Consider the following 16350-nt stretch of genomic DNA (forward strand, 5'->3'; position numbering starts at 1 on the left):
GTCTTATAATTCTTAGGAGTTCTTTGTTAGGAGTTTGCTTCTTTAAAACAATGAAGGAGTTGGAGTCTCATGTCCACAGAACAATTAAAACCAATCATTTGGTCATTTCAATGAGTGCATTCATTCATTTGCTAAACAAATCTTTTTGACAACTTCTCTATGTCACATGTTATTCTGGGCACTGTCCTGGGCTTGGTGATAAAGACAAATGAGGCCCGAACTCTCAGGGAATGTATGTTCCAGCGAGGCAGATGGATAACAATCTGAACAAAACAGCAAAAACCACTGTGGAGGAGCAAGCGGGGCGTCAGGGAAGAGTGACTGGAGTGACCAGGAGGCAGTTGCTTTAGATGTCTCTGAGAGCTGACATTTAACATGCACGGGAAAGATGAGAAGAGGGTCCCAGGTGGAGGGAACAGGAAATGCAAAGTCCCTGGGATGAAGCAGGCTTCCTGTGCTGGGACCAGAGGGAGGCCAGTGTACCTGCAGGGAGGGACCTGGAAGAGGTTAAAGACAGAGTGAGCTAGGGGCCCCTGATGTGAGCAGGCAGGGCATGATAAGATTTCCATCGTAGAGCAATGGGAAGACTTTCAGGGCTTTTGAGAGGGAGAGGGGATGATCTAACTGATGCTGACAATATTACCTGGTCTTCTCTGTGGAGCCTGGATTATAGGGGACACAAGTGTTAACCTGGAGACTGGTTAGCAGAGTCCAAGTGAGTGGTGATGCTGGTTGCCCTGGGATGAGGACAGTGGAGATGGAGAGGAGTGAATAGGTTTGTGGCTTATTGTGGGGATAAAGGCAGCGAGACTTGACGATGGAAGAAACGTGGGGCAGGGGAGGGGAGAGAAGGGGATGGGAAGATCAGAATGAAGCCGACTCCTGGGTTTGGGGCTTGACTAACAGGCGTGGAGGCACCATCTGCTTAGGCAGGTGATACTGGAAAACGGGGTGTGGGGATCCAGGCACTGGGATGCTGTGCTGAATAAGACCTATGTGGCCTCTGCCTCATGGGGCTCCCAGTCCCCAAGACTCCACAGTGACGGCTAAACTGAATCCACAGGTGCCTGGACGTTGGGGAGAAAGCACAGTTCAGAGAGGCCTGTGTGGAAAGCCTCGGCTGCCCTTCTGGACCGTGTGAGGTCTTAGGCAAGTGAAGTAACTTCTTCCAGCCTCCGCCTGAATCTATAAAGTGGAGAAAATACAGTTTACAATGACTGGACTATTTAAATCAGCACAACTGGTACAAATTATGCTTCTAACTTTGCTTGGTGGGCATAGAATCACACCTGGGCCCGAGAGCTGGACCAAGGAACTTGAGTTGATGGCCCCCGTTCCCTCTGACTAGGCTGTCTGTGGACAAGGCCAGCAAGGTCCTTTTGGACTCTTTTTGTTTGCTCTGCATCCACTGTTCACCAACTCTCCCTCTGATGAACACGTTACTTCTTTAGAAGAATTGCTAAGACCTCCAGTCAGAGGGTGCTCTGGCCTAAGAGTCTGGGTCAGTCATGGTTCTCTGGTCATAAGCATCAAAACAGACTCTTTTTAATTTAAGAAGAAAGTGAATTGGTTGGTTGAGTGTAGGGGAGCTCACAGAAAGAAGAGAGGGCAGGGACCCCAGTTCTGGGTTGTTCCTGAGGCTTCAGCAGCAAGGACTCCTAGACAGTCCTCTCAGGATATCCTCCCAGGGAAAACCAGCTCCGAAGTAGCTTGGCCCTTTTGCCCCTTGACCAGGACTCCCATTCCAGGAAAAGGATCTGATTGGTCTTGAGACAGACTGGGATCTGGGACCTGGGGCCCTTTGCTGCAGTGTTTGCACCTGGACAAAACTCTCCTCAAGCAACAAAATACAAAGAAACTATAAGGGACTAAAAATAACTGTGTGCATGTGTAGTTGGGGCAAATCATGAACAACAAGACACAAAAAGACCAAAAAACCCAGCTGCCACTTCTGAGATATCCAGAGCAGAAGCAGGGTACTGTGCATACACCCTGCACATGGCACCACCAACGGGGTGAGCAGACCACCTAAGTCACCCTTCTGGCCTGACCCCTACCCTCACCTCATATAAGGGACGAGCTCGCCTCCCTCAGGGAGTGAGCAAGAGAACCTGTTACATGTTTTTGCTCCCTGGCGCTGCAGCAGGAGTCCCAGTAAAGCCTTGCCTGAATTTCTCGTCTGGCCTCTTATCAATTTCCATTGATCAAAGAGTCCAAGGTCCCTGGTTGGTAACAGTCTGGTTTAGGTCATGTGCCCAAGGAGGACCTAGGCCTGGCTGACAGTCTGCTCAACGTGGGTCCTTCCAATGTGAGACGAGATGGTTCTGCAAAGGGAACTTGGCATCATCACCCAAAGAAGAGGTTATGGGCGAAGTTAGGTTATCGGCTCACTTCCTCTGGAAGGTATCGGATCTGAGAATTAACACCTTAGAAACTGTAGAAGAGATGCCCTTAGCGGGTGAGAGGTTAGAGCTGCCAATCCTGCGATTCTCTAATCATTCGTATTTAAACCTGTACAGGCCTGATCACACTGATAGTTTGCCAGGCGACAACTGGTCAGTTTAAAAAGCTGGTCCGGGCTTCCCTGGTGGTGCAGTGGTTGGGAGTCTGCCTGCCAATGCAGGGGACATGGGTTCGTGCCCCGGTCCGGGAAGATCCCACATGCCACAGAGCGGCCAGGCCCGTGAGCCATGGCCGCTGAGCTTGCGCGTCCGGAGCCTGTGCTCAGCAACAGGAGAGGCCACAGCAGTGAGAGGCCCACGTACTGCAAAAAAAAAAAAAAAAAAAAAAAAAAAAAAAAAAAAAAGCTGGTCCATTCCAAATAATAGGTGGTCTTATTCTGTTTTTTAAATATCTTTATCTAAAATATCAGTAGGGAAGTAGTGATGAAGTAAAAATGTGAAAACAAACGGAAGGATTCTGGTCATTTCCTGATCTATGAATGTCACACGTGAGAATCATTAGTGGGGTCCACCAGATAGTTCTAGTTCATTTCATTCTTAACGTGAGTTATGAGTTGTTTTGGCCAATGACATGTGAGTAGAAGTGATGTGTCACTCCTAGGCAGTCATGAGAGGCAGTGTATGATTTGTCACACTCTCTTTCCCTCTGCCACAGAAATCAGCAAGGCTCCAGGTAGCAGCTGCTCCATCAGCCTAGTCCTGACTGAGGATGGTGTGGAAGGGCTTCCAGACACCAGAGATGAACACATAGTATGAACAAGAGATAAGCCTTTCTTCTGTAAAGACCCTGACATGTGAGGGTTTTTTGTTGTTGTTGTGGCATAAGCAACCTTATCCTGACTGACACATAAAGCATTCATACCACTGGGGCTCATCCTTTAGGTACTGGTGACTGCAAAAGGGCAGAAAAGTCATAAAACCTTGACACTCTACATATAGCACAAAACAGCTGCATGTGTTAAATAGTTTTGCATTAAGACTGAGTGTTTTTTAAAACATGGTGCCATATTACCCTTCCCTGATTTGACCCACAAAAGTCCAAACACACCCTAAAGTCTCTTCACCTGGTCAACCTCAAAAGACTGTCCTTGATCAGATGGCGTCTCTATCCTTGTGTTAGAACTGGACCCTGTATCAGCCAGGGCCCCCACAGGAAATGATATACTCAACTCGCTATATGTAAGGGGACTTATTAAAAGGACTATTTATAAAGGTTCCCCTTGGGGAATAATGCAGTATGAGGGTTAGACGGGCAGAGTGTCATTTCCCCCCCCAGGTCTGAAGGGACAAGTGAAAGGAGTGGCTGCCAGAGTCCAGAGAGACAGCCCCCTTATAGGAGCCGTGACCTTCAGTTTTAGACATCACATGTGGTCCTCAGGCTCAAAACCAGGTGGAGAGAATTGCTGAGGGACAAACGGAAGACGTCTACCACATCTAGCACGGTTACAGCTGCAACCATCGCCACAACGTTCGTGTTGTCAGATTCCAGACTATCTGGGTCCAAGAAAGGGGGCAACTTTGAAGCCCTCTTTAGCTTTGCTCATGACTTTCTGGCTCCAACAGGGAGCTCTGTTCTGGAGCCAGGCACTGGGTACTCACCAGAGAGTAGAAAGCCAGAGAGAGGGTCCCCTTTTTTTATCTCCTCCCCAAGTTCTCGTGGTATTGGAGAAAATGATCACGAAGATCTTGTCTGAACTTATGATACAAATCCAGGTCACATCAATAAGTCCTCATTCTTTAATGAAACATTTCTTTCTAGACATATGTTAACTCCTCTCCCCTTTCTCTCTGAAACTGACAACATTTCATGAAATGTACAATTACACAAAATAAAAAATACAATATATTTATAGATAATGCTCTAAACGGTTTTTCTTTTCCTTTTTTCTTTTTAAAGAATCCTTCTAGGCATTTGGGATTATTTTTCAGAAGTTCAGTCTACAAAGGAAACTTGAAAAACATCTGCTGAAGCCAAAGGAACACTTGTTGACACACTGGACAATAACAATACCACGAATTATCTGAGATGTATCAAACAGACCAGATCAATGGCAAACCCCAGTGTGATTTGCTAGTTAACAAGACTTTACAAATGATTTAACCAGGCTGAGCATTTCATGAGTAATATGAAACTTAACTTTAGAGGAAAATAGTCTTACAGTGAATCGATACACAGCCTCATTTTCTGTTTGGAGAAATTCCACAAGCTGAAGTTAATTCCAGATCCTTACCCTGCCCTGGGATCCAGGTTCCAGCATCTACTAGACCAGATTACACTAGAATTGGACCAGGCTGAAGACCCAGACCCCAAATATTTCATTGGGTCATCAAGATAATTCTCTGAACTGAAGCCAGTCTTCTTGGAGCTCTGTGACAGCCCCAAGGACAAAGCAGGCAGGGGTAATGTCCCCTGGGATATGTGCAGGAAGGTCACTGGCATTTGGAAGAGCCAAGGCAGGGGCCTGGGTCTTTCTGCTGAGTGGACTTTCTCTCGTGAAGCCAGCTGTGCGTTTGTTTTAGAACCTGCACCATGCGTACGTCCTGTGAGTCTGAGTCTCCAGGGGAGTGGTCTGGCCAGCCCCAGCTGAATCAGAGCTTGTCTTTTCTAGGAATACGTCACTCACAGAAGGCCTAAATAAAGGTTTTCATAAGAGACCCATTGTTTCAAATTGGCCACAGGTTGATAATGGTTGAAGTTGTGTTTTTGAAAATATTCATACTAGAGAGAGAAAACTAAGTACCATTGTTTCATGAGGGTGGCAAATACTGAGGTGGAGCTGACTGTTTCTGACTCCCTCTCACTTTTCCAGGGAATTCACTAATCGTATTCAGACTTCTAAAGGCTGAAACTACAGAATTTTCATGTTCTTGGAGAGAGACCCTTACCAGTCACCATATGCATCCTGATTTCAGTTTCAACTCTGAAGATCAGATGGGGCAAAATAAAAGCCGCCAAAACACAAAAATCAGAGAAATGGAATCCACCCTATGAGGCAGGTAAGGCCTGAACCAGTGACAAGCTGCTCTATGTGCTGAATCAAAGTTCCCCTGGGAACAGGGGCTGTGATAGATCACAATATAAGAATGTAGGCTGAACCTCCATTCAGGGCCAAGAAAGGCCAAGAGAGAGCTTGGTGAAAGAAGACCCATAAAACACAGCACAGGGCTTCCTTGGTGGCGCAGCGGTTGAGAGTCCGCCTGCCGATGCAGGGGACACGGGTTCGTGCCCCGGTCCGGGAAGATCCCACATGCCGCGGAGCAGCTGGGCCCGTGAGTCATGGCCGCTGAGCCTGCGCATCCGGAGCCTGTGCTCCGCAACGGGAGAGGCCACAACAGTGAGAGGCCCGCGTACCGCAAAAAAAAAAAACAAAAAAAACAAAAAAAAAACCAGCGCAGGTCCAGAAGGGCCTACTCAGTCAAATCAGTGGGTCAGTATTTATCACACTGCATTGATTAAGGCTCTGACAGTTGATCGTTTACATTCATACATATATACAGACATATATTATTATTAATAATACTTTGTTTTTTTGCTGTTTTAAGGAAAAAATAGTCCCATGCATTTCTTCTACCTTTCTTTGTATTCTTTTTTTTTCATCTTTTTTTTTTTAACTCCCAGCAATCATTTTAATTAGACATAGTCCTCTGGGGGTATATTCTGATCTTTAAAAAATACCACCTTTAATCTTTTGCAAATACTTTGTTTCAAATGAGGTTGATTTATCCCAAAGGAATTCTGGTGCTTGGGAGTGATCTCGGCTCTCAGCAAAAACCCTCTCGTGCGCTGTCCTGTGTTCGATACCAATCACACGGGACTTACGGTTATGTAAACATTATTTTAAAATCATTCCAACATAAATACTCTTTTAAAGCTAACATACCACAGCTTTTAGCTCATAATGCCCATAGATGCCTTAATGAAATGCCATTCAAAACTACCTCACTGTTTAAAGTACCCCCGGAGGTTTCAAAATTATGTAAACAACATCCTCTACACTTCTCTAGGACAAGTGCCAAGTGTGGTGAATTCTGATTGCAGGTTGGTGACTGAGTGCTAGTTAGTCTGAGCAATGTCACCCATGCACTCTTGAACCCGACCGGTTTCAGGAAGTTAGTCACAGTAGACTTGTTCTACAAGGTGTTGATTCTTACATAACTTATAATTAACCAGTTTTCAATGATGTTAACCCCACAAAGGACCTGAATGGTCCCTCATTAGATATCTTTGCACGTCTTGCAAATGCAGTTTGAGTTGGTTGTCAAGAGTCAAGGTCAACCACAGCAAGTGCCTCCAAAGCTGGAGGAATAGATGTCCTCAGCCCATGGAATCCCAAGGCCAGGTGGAGTCTTCTCCAAGTCAACAAGGGCAGGAGGACAAGTCAGGATGTCTTCTTCTTGGCAGATTAGGGACTCTTACCAGCCAGTGTTCTGCTGAAGTCACAGCAGATGCCTTAGTCCTCTAATGCAGTTAGGGATGGGGGAGCCCAACGTGGGCAGGGAGAGCCGATGATGCAGAGGAAAAGCTGGAGGTCTCCTTGCTACGTGACAAGGATTCTCACACACCAGCTCCCTCTGTGCACTGCTTACTGTGATGCTTTTTTAGTCCTGACGCCCATATTCTCAGGTTTCATGCGTGACGTGTCCCTGGCAGAGAGATAGCAAAAGTCTGCAGCCAAAGCTGTGAGGAGCACATGTGCTATGGCCAGGCTTTTATCCTCATTGTGCAGTGTAGACAGAAGATGACCCGAGTCTCCAGGACATGGTCACACTGCCTGACACCTATGGAAGCACGTCCAGAAATAGAGGAAGGACCCACCCAAGAGTGGGCTTTTGCCTCATAGGAGCAAGGGACAAGGAGAAAGAACAGGCATAGCCTGAATAGTCAGGGACGTCAAATATTAATCTTTAAAACTCCATGATTGATAACATTGCAGCTGGAATCAAAGGAACATCTTCTCTCCTTGTTTTGGCTGAACTTCATCAGATACACACACCTCCAAGGCTAGATTTTGGGTTTTTGTTTGAGAATAATACTGCAGACTGCTTTAGAGCAAATCCACAAGGTGCCATTGCTATAACAAAAACATTCTCATTTCCTGTTTTTCAAGAACAACATTATTTCTTCATGTGCAGGGCATCCTGAAACTTGGTGCTCGTGTACTGGGCCTGAAAGCCCTTCTTGTTGACGGTGTCGTCCGTGTGGAATCGAATCATCAGAGAATCCCCTGCAGAGTAGATTTCTTCCAATGGCTGAGGGGAGGAGAAAGGAAAACCAGAGGGACTTTAAGCCAGTTGGCTGTGGTTGGAGTTTAAAATAAGGAGAATGAGACAGAACTTTACACAAAGACATAGGATGGCTGATGATGCCGCAAGGCATCCCTGGCACCAGAGGCTCTGAAGGGCTACAAAACAAGCTCTTTTTCAAAGGAAAGCTTTTCAAATTCTGCTCCAGAGAGCACCCCCGCCCCCTGCCCCAGCCCTGCTTTTCCAAAGACAATCTGAAATGCATAGCTCATATAGAATCTGTTATTTATTAAGTGCATAGATTAATTAAGTGCACTTCTCTAAGCACTTTCAGATCTCATCTCATGTAAACTTTACAACAACTTTATAAGGCAGGTTCTCTCTCTATTCTATACTTGAGGAAACTGAGATGAGACTCAAGTTCACACAACTAGATAGGCTGCAAGCTCAGGTTTTTCTCACTGTAAAGTGTATACCATGAATCATCCAGCTCTAGGGTCACCACTGTGATGTGTCTTCCAGGAGACCTAGGACAAAGACCATTGTTGAGGTCTATGTCCTGTCCAAGGACAAAACATGGGATGGAGTCACTACATTTGTCAGAAAGGTTTTGCCAGGTGGTGGATGAAGGGGAGCCAGGTTCTGAGGCTGCTGTCTGCCAGATTCTAACAGAACCAAACTGGGCTTCCCATACATTTCACTGCTCAGGACCCTCCAAGGTTTTCCTCTGCATGTGGACCCCACAGTTTGAAAGACTTTAGCTCTCAAAGGCACTGCATCAGCTAAGTCACACTTCGGCATCCTTTCTTCTTTGGAGGGTGAGAGAAGATGAAGGGAAATTATTCAAAGACTCATGCAAATGCCAGTCTGAGGTTCTGTTTAGCACAAGCACTAATGACTCTAAAATGATTTAATGTAAGTCCAGCCAGTTGCGAAGAAGCTTGAGTGATCAGCCCTGGAGGGGGAGGAAAGGAGAGAGCTAGGGGCCCAGTGTGGGCAGTGCCCAGCGCGGTACAGCCAGAGAGGGCCCAGGACACTGAACTGGCCGGTCCACACACTTTCACTGAGCACCAACCACATGCCAGGCCCTATTTCAGGCGCTGGGGAAATAGTGATCAAAACAGGCCTGCCCTGTCCTGAGGAGGTGGCCCAGGAAAGAGGTGATAATGAGAAAAATGATCATAACCTTGAGCATAACTAATATGTTTGGAGTAAAAGAGTGATTCATAATTTTCACAGGCACTTGGTTTTATTGGGAGAGAGAATTGTGAATATGTGGAATATGCAGAAGTATAATTAAAAAAAAATTTTAAAGCCTGAAGGCTAAAGAAAAATGGGGGGGGGGAGGTAGGGGGCCGGGAGAGACGAACCCTTTGCAAAACTAGGCAGTCCTAAAAAGGACTTGCTCTTACCTAGCTGACCTCGGTATTAGGTCCCCGGTACCTCCCAACCTCCTCTGCGACTACCCTCCAGTTTCCCTCTGTGCTCCAGCAGAGCGGGCCTCCTGGCTGGTGCTATAAGCGGCAGGAACTCTGACGCACGTGTGTCTGACCCAACAGCTCCGCGGCCCGCCTCCCCCGCCTCCCCGGGACTCACCCCGGAGCCGCAGAAGCGGCCGAGCCTGGGCGCCGTGCTGTCGTAGCCGTCGTACGCCTCCATGTAGTCGTAGCCACAGTCGGCCTCCTCCTCGACCTCAAATGTCCGGAATATCAACTCCACGCCGTAGCCGTCCTCCGCCACGATCACCCAGTCGCAGCGGGCCTGGCTCGGGTAATTGTTGTCCCCAAACTGGGCATGGGAATAGAGCTCTTTGGTCTGCACTTCGGCCTTCAGCCTGCCCCCGCACTCTAGAGCGGAGAGAGAAGCGCGATGCCCCCTCCGCACAGAGAGCACACGCTCCGCGCCCCCTCTTCCCGGCCCCCAGTCTCTCTTCACACCCTCCGTACAAGCCAGTTTTCTCCACAAAGCCTGGTGCGTGCCCTGTGCGAAGGGTTGGGAAAGTTTCATCAGCCCATTTTACTGAGGAGTAAAAGAGATCCAGGAGTTTCAGGGCTCACTGGGGAGTCCAAATTGACCCTTACGTACAAACCAAGGTCCTGTGTTCCCAGATTGGGCCATAGGGAGGCCTCGGGGAATACCGGGGCATGCTACTGACAAAAGCCTTTTCCCCTCTCCAGTTATGGAGACCTGGGGCCAATGGATGATTTGCCCGCCTGGTCGCTGGGATGTGATGGATCTTTACCACTTTACTGCCTGGAAGCGCTAGAAGCATCTGAAAAGGGCTCACACTTGCCCGGCCGACTTACTGTAATTTGTTATTTTGCCAGCAGAGGGCACCAAAAGCACATCAAAACTGCTGGTGAGCTCTCAAACCTGAAACCTCAGAATAGACCTGGCTGGAGCCTGCATTTGAGAGTCTAACTATAGGCCAGCTTTGAAACCCCTGTGAGTGTTACAGGCGAGCTGCGCCTTGTACTTTGGACTTGTATTCTGTAGCCTTGGCTTCTGCATTTTTTTCACTGGGACGGTAACTCTGGTTGGCCTGAGTCCCATCCTACCATGTGTCTAGGCTGCTAGAGACCACATAATAAAAATGTGTAAATGAGAGGGATGGGAAATTAGAAAGCAACAGAAATTCTGAAGGCAAATTCCTCCACAGCAGGTCCTCAATGTGCTCCACGCCTCCTCCCGCTGGCTGGCCTGTCTTCCACACTGTCTGGTAACATTCCCCAGCCCAGCTGGAGCTCCATGTCCAGCCTGGCCCCAGTCCTGTCTGACTGCCAACTCTTAATTGTGCTCTAGCTTAGAATTTCTTCCAGGTCTGAGCTGTCTTTGGGAAATTTCAAACTCTTGAGACATGGCTGGCAAGGAAATGGGCACTTAGCAGGGCAGGATGCCTTCCATCCATCCTGCCAGATCCCCTCTCCATTCTTCCCCACCTGCTCTGGGCCCCTGGAGGCAGACCTCTGGGTCTACACGGATGAGCCCTTTGCCTTCATGATCCAGCCACAGGGGACACCAGCAGATCAGAGGAGGGAGGAGAGAGGTCAGGGCATTAGTCCCAGGCCCCCTCCTTGCCTGGTCCTCGCTCCTGCTGGGGGGTCCTCTGTTTGCCCCCCTCTATCTCTAGGCTCCAGGAACCGTTCCCTCCTCTGGTATCCACGCCGGGGGTAGTAACAGCCTTGCAGCCTAGCCCTGGTTGCAGCACTGTCACCATGGTGTCCTCACACCCTGCCCACCCTTCTATAAACAGTCCCTATGAAATTCCCCTCAAATAACGATTCTACCTGAGTGTGCCCCCATTGCCTGCAGGACCCTGACCTACCCTGAGCGCCCACACTCAGTCTGCAGGGACAAGAGGGTGACGTCACTAGTTAGTGGCTTTTCAACTTTACCGGGGAAGTGACAACGCAGCCGTGAACAGTGGGGAGTTTTCTCCCAGGCAAGGGCCAGCCAGACGGAGAAGGTGCTGGCTGTCATTTTGTCTCGCCTGATTCATGTTTTCTGGTTCTGGGAAAAAACTGGGAGGAGGGGCTGTTAAAGGGATCAGAAAGCCTCACAGTGGTCATCACCATGATCTCAGACTCTGCGTGGGCTGCACGGTCACCGCTTTGCCAGAGGGCCAGGATCAGAGAGACAAAGTTGCTTCAAGGGCTCTAGTCCCAGGTAGTATCCTTTAAATGGCTAAACAGCAGAGCCAATGTGCTTACTGACTTTCTTCCGTTTAACACAGTAAATAATGTAAGTTATATGCATAAACATTTTCCTCCAAAGGGCTGAATAAAATTATTTATTTCAAGTGAGGAAAAATAATGGGGAACAAAAACACTTTTCATTTTCTGGAACTGGTCCTTGGAGGGTACAAGGGGCTACTCTCCACCACTCAGCACCCAGACTCAGGGTTTCACAGACCAGCAAAATTACAAGTAAAATTTTAAAGGTGCGGTGGGGGGCGGTGGGAGGAAGAAAGAAAGGGAGGAAAGAAACGTGGCGCCGACAAAGGGTTGCCCCTTTAAAAGGTTGTCAGTGAAAGACATTAAAAGAAAACAACCCTTCCCCCTATGGTTGCCTATGTTTCATGTTAAAAGGGACATGTTATCATACACTGCTCATCCCCCATAGTCAGAATGAAAGGTGGTCCTTTCCCTGCCTTCATCACCCATCTATCTCCAGTCCACGTGGGGATCAGCTGAAGGCCGGGCTCCCAGCCCACGCACCTGTGCTGTGCATGGCTTGGAATCCTCTCCTCTGCACCGAGGCGTCCGAATAAAACCGGAGAAACAGGCTGCTGCCCGAAGCCACCACTGGGTCTGGCTTCTTGCTGCCGCAGAAACGGCCGAGGACCGGGGCCAGGCTGTCGGGCCCATCGTACAGCTCCAGGTGGTCATAGGCGCATTCCTGGTGCTGCTCGATCTCAAACTCGTTAAACGTCTAGGGATGGAAGAGCAGAAAGTGAGGCAAGGTCACTTCAGCCGGGGCGGGCCCCCCTCTCCAGCAGTGGGAGAGGAAGGGGCACGAGGACACGCATCTGCCCAGCCAGCTGTGCAGGTGGCATGGAGCCCGTGGTGATGGTGGCCACATCTGTTGAGCAGGTCTCCAGCTGGTGCCTCTCTAGTCCCCAGAACAACCCTATGAGCTATTGCTACCATGACCACTTTGCAGATAAGATGGCCGGGGTCAGAGGGTTTCAGTGCTTGTTGGTGTCTGTGCTCCTTCTGGCATGTCCTGCAGCTTCTCCCTCAACAATGGGAGCAGCAGTGACCGAGGTGTTCACTCTGACCCAGGGCTGTTTTTTGTTTGTTTGTTTTTGCGGTACGCGGGCCTCTCACCGCTGTGGCCTCTCCCGTTCCGGAGCACAGGCTCCAGATGCGCAGGCTCAGCAGCCATGGCTCACGGGCCCAGCCGCTTCGCGGCATGTGGGATCTTCCCGGACCGGGGCACGAACCCGTGTCTCCTGCATCGGCAGGCGGACTCCCAACCACTGCGCCACCAGGGAAGCCCTATGGGCTGTTTTAAATGCTTTGTAAGTAGTAATCCTCACGACCCTGTGAGGTGTCTACCATGATAACCTCCACCTTACAGATGAGGAAACTGAGGCACAGGGCTGTCGGATAACTTGCCCAAGGTCACCCACTGGCAGAGTTGGGCCATGACCAGGAGGTCAAGGAGCCCTTTTGTCCTTAACCTCTGCACTGCACTGTGTGAATGAGCTTCATGAAGTGCGTGCTACTCCACGTCATTGTCCTGAGAGTGGCTGGCCAGAGTTGAATACTTTTTTCCATGCAGAGCCCCGCATTTTCTCACTCAATTCTGATAATACTGTAAGGGAAGAGCTACTATTACCTCCAGTGTGCAGAAGGGGAAACCGAGCCTTAGGAAAGTTAAGTGGCTTGCCCACATTCAAACAGCTAGAGAAGGATGGAGCTGAACTGGACCCCCAGCCAGCCTGACTCCAGGTCACACTCCTAACCATCACCAGGCTATACTGCCTCCCTCCTCTCTGTCCCCCCAAGACCGTCCCCTGAAGCAGGCCAGGGCAGCCCCATAATTCCAGGCTGTAAACCAGGCTCTGCAGCCCCAAATGTAGGGCTTCTCAGGCGCTGGGCACAAGACTGGCCAATGGCCTGCCCATGGCTATGAGGGGGATGGGACAAGGTGAGAGGGGACAGTTTAACTGAAGACTTGGACCAAATGACAGAGAGGGAGAGAGAACATTAGCTGGCGGTTGGAAGGGATCGCAATTCACAAGAAGGGGCCCAGGGTGACAGAGTAGAGATGGAGGTAGAGAGGGAGAGATAGAGGGGGCACTGGCTTTCGTAAGAATGACACACGCATCTTGTGTGTGAGCTTTGCAATGGGCAAAGCTCTTCACACTGATAGGAAGGGAGGTGGGGCCGGAGAGTTGGGGTAGGGATGGTGGCCAGGAGTAGGAAGGGGGGGCTGGTGGGACCAGGGTGGGCAATGCAATGGGAGGGTGATGGTGGGCCAGGGAGACGGGGCGCTCCCCAAAAGTCCATAGGACACCCTGTGGCTATCCCTGTGCAGTCAAACACTAGCTTCCTGGTAAGTATTCAGCCCACACTCTGGTAGCAAAAAGGTAGAGCATGATCAGTATACCCACCATCCACTTCCCAAGGAAGTATTTAAGAACTAGCGCATATGTATGTGCCTCAGATAAATTGGAGGTCTGGGTTCACTCTGGCCACTGTGATCGGTTGCTTTATTTCCTCAGTACTGTAGAGAACAGGAAAAGACGTGTGGGGCTGTTACTAAAATCCTGTGGCCCTTCCAGGGAAGCGCCACTACCAGTTGTGCAAATTGCGCGTTCCCAACCCCAGGGCGCGCCATTCCCCCGCCGTCTTCAGAGATTTGTGTTGCCATGGCGATCGTCTTCCCGCAGATGGCAGCCTTTCTCTAATGCACTCGCTTGAATTCACCCTCGCCCAGATTCAAGGCTGCTCTGACTGACCCGGGAGAGCAGCCGAAAGCATTTCCTACACGGACAGCCATGCATATGAGGTGCCCACATGGGCACCTGTGGTCAGGGGCCCTGCCTTCACCCCTCGATGCCCCAGGCCTGCACCCGTGCCCAGCCTGGGCGCCCATTCATCCACCTGTCCTCCTCACCGCTTTCGCCAGTAAAGACCCACGCAAGTCCCTGGGCGATTGTCTATTTATCATCACCTTCTCCTTTGTTCTCTCCCCTTCTCCCTGCATTATTGGTCCATAATTCAGGGGGACATCCATATACATTCTGAAGAGCTTAGCTATCTCCAGAGTTAGAATGACCCATTTAAAAACTATTTGTCTGCTGGAATACAACAACTTCTCCAGAAGGCAAGAGGGTTTGTTTTACACTCCACGATCTGGGAGTCCCTGGTGGCTGAGAAATAAGACTTGCAGGAAAAACTCATTTCTCTTTTGAAATAACTGAGCATGGTAAGCAGACCACCACAATCATATGCATAGATGGGACTTTAAAGAAAGGCTTGGAAGACATATATATTTTAATTCAAGAGAGAATTAGCATACATAACTTAACCTCCTATTGTTAACTGGAAAAAATGTAAGTTGTAGAAGAATATGAATAATAGAATCCATTTGAGAAATGTGAGCAAGAAAAAGGATATATATTTTTTCCTGTGCATACCCACACAGAAATTTCTGGAAGAATTCACAAGAAAATGTTCAGAGAAGTCATTCCTAGAGTGAGCATGGGGATCTGTAAACTTGATTTCCACTTTCCAACACTCTGACTGACTACATTTTTTTTTTAACCTTGAGAATGTTTTCTTTTTTCTTTTTTTTGTAAAATATTATAACTGGAAACTATTGAATCTCAAACAGCGCTTCAGATCTGTGTGATGGGTGCCAGGTCATACTGACACCACTGTGAACAGGTGCTATTTACAGAGCTTTTCTCACCCACCACCCTGGGCGAAGGGCTTCAGGTGCCTCCTCTCTTTTAATCTGCACAACAGCCTGGAGAGGTAGGTTTCATTAGCAGCCCCATATTCCAGATGACAAAACTGAGTCCTGGAAATGTTGAGTAACCTCCCCAAGTTTCAGAGCTGGGAAGAGGCCGAGCAGAGACTCAGACCCGTGTCAGCCTGATACCGAAGTCCGTGTTGTCCATAAACTTTGAAAATAACTCACAAGTTTCACCCTGTGGCCTGCGGTTGAAGAGATGTTCCAGGTACACTCCCTCCGGCTCGGGTATTTGTCAGGCCAGTTGGGGCTCACCAGGGTCCCCTCTGCACTGCTGATCTTGTGCACACAGCCAGCTGGGGGTGACAGGAAGGGACACAGAAGAGAGAGAGAGGTAATTCATTTGTGGGCAGCAGAAGAGGCATTCCGGAAGAGTCTCTTCCCTGACCTCTTGTCACGTGGTCATAATATGTGAGGGCAGGGTTTGGCCTCAGTAAAGAGTCCCCCAGCTCAGAGATCTGCTGATTTATTTGGCTTTGCTGCCTTCCTGGAGTCAGGTCACCTTTCTTACTACTGCTATTCTCATTGTGATTGTCGCTGGAAATATGGTAGAGTTAGTGGTTGAGACCACAGGCCCTGGGGTCAGATGGGCCTCAGTTCAAGTCCTGGTGCCACCACCTACAAGATGGGGGACTCTGAGCCTTGGTGTCCTTATTGGTAAAAGGGGTGCCAACATTGTAGTGGGGATGCATGGATTAAATGAGATAATGCATGTGAAATGCTCAGTAAGTGCTAACAAAGATCTCCATCACTATGCCTTCTGTCTTTTAGTTTCCAAAGCAATTTCAATTGGAGGCTACAGATGTTGGCCTGGTTACCATGCTATTTGCAAAGAGCGGTCCTGCGACTTGCTTAGTAAGTAACGTTTTGGCCAATAGCTAGAATTTGTCTCTATCTGTGTTGAGCGCTGCACTAAGCACTTTGATTGCATCCTTTCATTTAATCCTTTCCACCTTCTAATTGAGAAAATAAGCTGAGAGATGGCAAGTGACCTGTTGGTCGGGGGTAGAGCCAGGCCTGCCTTTGCTCTTGCTGATTAGGAAATAGAGGGCACTGAGGAGGTACCACTGTTGTCTCTGCCCTGTGGCTTCAGGCTGAGGCAGCTGGAGGTTGAGGGTGGGTGAGAGGCAGGGGCGGCTGCACGGAGGTTCCCCCT

At 49.0% G+C, this 16350-nt stretch overlaps 1 protein-coding gene across 2 annotated transcripts in view; it reads right to left on the bottom strand.

Moving 5' to 3' along the window:
• Positions 1–7577: 7577 nt before the first annotated feature.
• TLL2 (tolloid like 2) overlaps positions 7578–16350 on the bottom strand; it is a gene marked incomplete at its 3' end in the record, with an annotated part of 136566 nt that continues 127793 nt past the window's right edge. For both annotated transcript variants that reach the window (XM_082604196.1, XM_082604197.1), the window contains exons 18-21: positions 15363–15490; positions 11924–12137; positions 9303–9553; positions 7578–7712 (exon numbers count right to left, since the gene is read on the bottom strand). In XM_082604196.1, coding sequence (XP_082460322.1) covers positions 7578–7712; positions 9303–9553; positions 11924–12137; positions 15363–15490 — 728 coding nt within the window. The remainder of the gene's footprint in view (positions 7713–9302; positions 9554–11923; positions 12138–15362; positions 15491–16350) is intronic.

The sequence above is a fragment of the Mesoplodon mirus genome, assembly GCF_964341445.2.
Source record: "Mesoplodon mirus genome assembly, chromosome: 2".
In the NCBI taxonomy this organism is placed as follows: Eukaryota; Metazoa; Chordata; class Mammalia; order Artiodactyla; family Ziphiidae; genus Mesoplodon; species Mesoplodon mirus.